The sequence below is a fragment of the Cynara cardunculus genome (genome assembly GCF_001531365.2).
Source record: "Cynara cardunculus var. scolymus isolate 2C chromosome LG 3, CcrdV1, whole genome shotgun sequence".
Classification (NCBI taxonomy): domain Eukaryota; kingdom Viridiplantae; phylum Streptophyta; class Magnoliopsida; order Asterales; family Asteraceae; genus Cynara; species Cynara cardunculus.
In genome coordinates, this window is record NC_037530.1 from 35,623,398 (window position 1) to 35,629,567 (window position 6,170).

Genomic DNA, 6,170 nt, shown 5'->3' on the forward strand with positions numbered 1-6,170 from the left:
GATTTAATATATTATTATAAATGATAACATATGAGGAGACACAAATCACGATGACGAGAAGAGTCGAATTTTGGGATTAGTCGGCTGGTATAACGGGTTGGATATTAATAATTCATTTTTCTCCAAATTCATACAACACGGTTTTAAATAGTTTTAAAATTTTCAAGAAAATTATCGTTACAATACAATACAAGTGTATATCAAACACTCAAAGTAAGAATTTTTTTCTTGTTTTCACTGACCGACCAAATTTTCAACATTATCAATCTTCGTAGTCTACGTATCAAAAGGTTCGTAACGACATTCGTAATCCTCGAAAGATTTTCTGGGGAAAAAACGAAACAAACAATAATTAGCCACCTCTTCTCAAGAAGGCTAATACACCTAAACCAGCAACTAAAGCAGCTCCAGCTGCAACAGAACTGTATGCAGAAGCCCATGCATCTGCGTGAACATGCTCCAAACCACCACCGCCGCCGCCTCCTCCTGCCACCGCCGCTGCCGCCAATGAGCCTTTTCGATTTCTGGGCATCCCAGAGTAATCTAGATGCAATTTTAATCCCTGTTCGTTTTCACATCAACATCTCAGAATCTGAAAAAAGATACCAGCTGTTTCTAATTTCTTTAATAAGAAGGTAGAGCATACACACCTTCCAACCAACCGATCTTGCGTGTTCCACGGCTGCAGCAAGATCGCTATCTGATGCAAGAATCACCATATCCTTGTCTACATCTTCGTACTACAAGATACAAGAAAAATAAGCATAATAATCACAGCGACAAACGCTGAAAATCTTCATCAAGTTTGTGAGAAATACATACCAGAATCTGTGGGAGGTTGTTGCGATCAATCTCACCGCCTACTCTTTGAAGTATTGCAGTTATTAGATCTGCCAAACTATGAGTTTCTGACCTCAAGGACAAGAAAAAAAACACCAAGTAAATCAACATTTATAAACCATAAACTCTTCAATCACCAAATTACATCAGGATGATGTTAGAAAGAGAATAAGAAGCATACCACAAATAAATCTATGCATCCGACCCCTTCTATCTTGGATCTTGAAAGCAAATGTATTGATTAGTGTAGGCGAAGGATAAGGAACAGTCCCCTCAGAAGCCAATTTCAAAGAACCTTCACTGCAATATCACTGGTTCTATTTAAGTCGACCAATAATATAAGTTAGAACCACAGTAATTAAACTCATAACAGCATGGCTTGTTACCTTCTGGTTTCGCTATCATCATCTGCAGGAGGTACTGCCATGGCAGAATCCCAAAATTTCTGCATCATTGAGCTTGCAGCCTCATTATCAATTCCTGCAGTATTTCCGACCTATTTCATCCGTAGGAAAAACAATGCTATATCAGCTTCAAAAATATCCCCAAAGTACCAACTTTGAAACCAAACGAGCCCAATACATCCCCCCGTACATAAGGCAGCTACAAGTATTAGAATATGTGATAAAAGGGATGAAGAGCCTTTGGTCATATTACATAGCCTTTAGATAGATAAAAATGCAGAAAAAAAACATTAAACTCCTTATGTGGAGCCATGAATGATTCTATAAGCATACACCAAGACCCACATACAAAATATTCTGCTCATGAGTAAATTCTCGTAATTAGCTGGTTTTATATGGATTAGGGTTCAGAATTTCCATAATCTAATACAATAGGTTTGATATGCACCCTACAACACCTACGATTGAATTATTAACATAACCGATGGTCATATGTAGGACAAAAAGAGAATTGCACTTACAGAGGCTATAGCCGCATGAGTGATTTGAAGTACATCAATAATGGCAACAACAAGTCCCTCTGCAACAGAAACCACCACTTTTAGATATATATATATATATGTATATATATATATATATATAATACAAATTCAACAAGCTTTTTGTCCGAAAACTAGTTTGGATGTGCTAAGAATAAGATCTTTGCATGAATCTATGAAGAAGCAGAAGGGAACAATTGAATGAAATTAACCAATTAAAGAATAAACTAAAAAAGAAAGATCAATAAATCTTTACATTTACCTCTATCAACAACAGGAAGATGTAAAAACTTTCCATGATGCATGGTATGCAAGGCCTCAACGATAGGTGTATCAATGGTAGCACATTCTGGATTTGGAGTCATCACCTATGTGTTAAATGAAGCATGAACCGAAAATGTTCAGTAAAGTATTGTGATAAAGCACCATAACTAGTACACAAGATACCAACTTTGATTTACCTTCTCCACCAATGTTGAATCAGGAGGAAGACCCAATGCTATAACTCGCATCAATATATCCTTTGAGCTAATATAAGTATAAATCACATGTTATGGATATACTTTGCTAAAAATCAAACGCTTCATTCAATATATTATTTACGTAGCTAATATGCAATTGAGAGACTAACGTTAAAATCCCACATGGTTTGCTATCAACTGTTGCAACAGCCGAGCTAATACGACACTCAAGCATCTTTTTTGTTGCCATTAGCACCGTGTCAGATGGTGAAACGGTCACAAGCCTGGAAGATGAGCAATTTGAAGAATAAGTAACGTGTATTGTTCTGTAGCATCGTGAACAAATGGACATATCAAGAAATCTTGTAAAAATGAACTCATATAATAATATCAAAGCAAAGCTATTACCTACTTTGAATTTTCTGAGATTATGGTAGATAAAGAAGGCTTGAAGAGTCGCTCTCTAAGTGTTTCAATGAATGTATTGGAACCTGTATAATGACAAGTAAATCACATATAATTAAAACAACTCTTGCCCAGCTGCAGGAAGATTGAATCGTTCAAAGTCAAGCAAAACCTGATATGTATTTCAACACTTGGGCCATGTTTCGCAAACTAGCAGATAAACTAATCATGTTTGGTAAAAACTAACTGATAAGCTACGTGACAATATAAAATGACCTAAAAACAAATTGAAAAAATATAAGAGGCACAATAGGGAAAAGTGGGAAAAACCATTGAAGTTTATTGAAACGTTACTTGAAGTAACATTTAAAAAAGCTAGTTTATGGCTAACAAAATGGAGCTGTTTCAATAAGCTCAAAAAACAAGCTAGCTTAGGTTACCAAACATGGCCTTAATGAAATGTAATAATGCAAACTAAAGAAGGAAAACAAATGTGAACCGACCAGAAGCGGAGGTGCCCCAATGCTTCTCAACACCTTCAACAGCAGCTGCTATGGCTTTCCCCTTTTCAGCTGCTCGTTCCATTCGGGCAATTGCATCATATAAACATTTTGCTATGTCAAGCAAAGCAACAACCTCTCCATTTTCTACAACGGGCAAGTGTCTGAATTTTCCTGCAAGAGAAATTTTAATTTTCAAGATTCGAAAGATACTTTGAAAAAGGCCACCATGTTCTCCTGATTAATACAAACCTTGCACCATTTTTTGCAAAGCTTCCACAGCAAGAGTATCCGAAATCACAAAAACTGGATTTCTTGTCATCACTGCCGAGACAGGAGTCTTCTCAAGATCAAGCTCCCGAGCAACAACTCTTGTTGCGATATCCTTCAATTATGCAAAAGCTAGTTTAGTGAACAAATGGCATAGTCTAACATATTTCATTTTGAGTTGCTTTAGTGTACGTGACCAAAAGAATAAAGAAAAAAAGTAAACCTTGTCGGTCAATATGCCACAGAGTAATGCATTCGAGTCTGTAAGCAGAAGAGCATCCACTTTCCGAAGAGCCATCCGACGACAGGCCTCATTAACAGTTGTGGAATCAGGTACTGTCAAGGCTTTCGAGAGACGTAATCGCTTCACGGTGCGTTCTCCCGTTAGCCCCCTGTTTAAAAAACATGTTGATGGGTAAGTTCATTTAGCACATGAACCGCACATTCTAATGTTCTCCAGATCAATTTGTGGTTTATCTTAACAGCTGAAAGTTTGCAAATTTAATTTCACTTTTTTCATAAAAGATTCTAGATGGAAGTAATTCTTCTGCTTGATAAATTGGGTATGAGCCAAAGCCCTTAAAAATATATCCTTTCACACATTAGTAGTGCTTTTTGTAGCTGTATGTATAATTGGAACATAGTCTGACATTGTGTACATAATATATTATCACCTTCGTATACCCACCTCCCATTTTCACTGCTTAAATTCATAGAAAAGCATACCCTTCAACTAATGCATACAAATTATTATTGGCATGATTGACCAGTTTGCAAAAGGGATTCTTTCAGACCTGCAGATTGCAACCTAAAACACTATTGTCGGTTCTAAGAGTGCTACTTCCATGAAGATCTTTCTTGATAGAAGGGAAGTACAAAACTGGTCCAACAGAGCCCCAAAAGCTTCTGAAGATTGTTTCAAAAGCACATCACATACTCTTTCAATTGGCACCAAAGTTAACATTGAAGAATGGTCAACATAATCAGATAATGGTTTGGTTTAGTTTATCTTTATTGTTAAAAATTCATTGCATATTAGTCCAACTTAAGCTGACAAGTTTCTCATCAAAGAAGACAAGATGGAAGTGGGATTTGATCCTAATGAATATATATACATATATATAACTTTGTCAGGATGCTAGTAGATAGAAGACGGTAATTCATATGTAGTTTAACCATTGGAGAATTCTAATCGCATATGGGTATAAGTATATAAAAACGTACATGGAACGAGAAGAAGTAATAGATCTTCGGCTAGGATCAGTGGCTCCATTTTCAGAAGCTTTCTTCCTTGATGAAGCTGTTAAAACCATACTCCTTCGTGAAGAACCTGCCTGACTACTCGTCATCTCCACCAATTATCGATCAAGATTCCTCTATCTGCCTGATACTGTATCAATCAATCAATCAATTAGAAGATACAAAACAGAAGATTTAAGTACTAAAATCCCAAAAAGATTGGAACAATCAAGTACCCATATGTTATGAAAGCGCAGACATGAAGATTGAAGAGGATTGCAAATGATATTCTCCGCAATAATAAAAGCAAAAGTTTCGGAAAAAGGAACCCGTCAAAGGAACCCTAGTTGTAGAGTATTTTGATTGGGATTTCTTCAATGGTAAGTGCAAGATTTTACGAGTTATTTTTGATCGGATGTCCACCAATTCTTTACTGCAGATTCTCGTTCGAATTGGGAAATTTGATGTGGTTTTTCTCTCCAAAAAATCAAATAAAAAGACAAGAAAGCAGTCATTTTCGTTATATGACTTTAAATGTAAGTTATCTATACTATGTTATAAAGTATTTGATAGAAATTTTTAAAAACTATTTTTTATATATAAAATACTGTTTATTAATGTATATTACTTAAGACTCAATATTACAAGTAGATTGTGCGTAGGTATAACTTATTAAAGCTTCATATCTGAATTCGTGTAACTAACTACAGATAAACATAATCAAATACATGATAAACATCTTATTTTAAATATATAAAATCTAAAATATAATTAGGATAATCATTGAGTTCTAACAGAATACTTAATTATTATTTTTATAAAATATTATATTATTAAACTAAAAATAAATTATTTCGTTATTAAACTTAAATTAAATTATAATAAAAAAATATGTTAAAAAAATTACATAAATAATGAGAATTTTTAAATAATTGATTTGATATTAACATTGATATTTTTTTTCAATTTTTTACGATATCTTCAAACTTATATTTTATTCAAAAATAAAATCATTATTGTTTTTTAAAAAACATATAAAATCGTATTATAACATCGACAGAGACAAATAATAAAATAGAACATTAAAAATCGAGATGTATCTCGCTGCATTACACGAGTACTCTTCTAGTATTGCTAAATATATGAACTTTAAAGCTTGTACAAACTCTCCCGTCTTCCGATCCAATAATTCTTAATTTCTAAGTTACGTTTGATTAATTATTTAATTTACTTTAAATCATTTACTTTTTTAATTTTCGTTTTATACACTTGTATCATATTAATATAAATAATTGTATATGAACTAAAATGCATTAAAATTACATTTATTTTTTATAAATTATATCATTGTAATCATCTTGTCAATATTTCAAAATAAATCCAATATTGCATATTTTTTAATTTAATCATATTTCTTGTGTTTTCATTTTCAGTTTACACATTTATCATGTTAAAAATTCATAATTATAGATTAACTAAAACAAATTAAAGAATGCGTTTTTTTTTTTTTTT

General features: G+C 33.4%; 1 protein-coding gene across 1 annotated transcript; it reads right to left on the reverse strand.

Moving 5' to 3' along the window:
• Positions 1-208: 208 nt before the first annotated feature.
• Positions 209-5,043, reverse strand: LOC112509424 (CBS domain-containing protein CBSCBSPB5-like). Its single transcript, XM_025114379.1, has 15 exons — positions 4,895-5,043; positions 4,644-4,809; positions 3,643-3,811; positions 3,402-3,534; positions 3,153-3,323; positions 2,657-2,735; positions 2,415-2,528; positions 2,245-2,311; positions 2,046-2,151; positions 1,766-1,824; positions 1,227-1,336; positions 1,022-1,140; positions 823-908; positions 651-740; positions 209-562 (listed from the first exon to the last, which is right to left on the reverse strand). The coding sequence occupies exons 2-15, from the start codon at positions 4,766-4,768 to the stop codon at positions 353-355; spliced, it is 1,638 nt and encodes a 545-aa protein (XP_024970147.1). The 5' UTR covers positions 4,769-4,809; positions 4,895-5,043; the 3' UTR covers positions 209-352.
• Between the last annotated feature and the right edge of the window lie 1,127 nt (positions 5,044-6,170).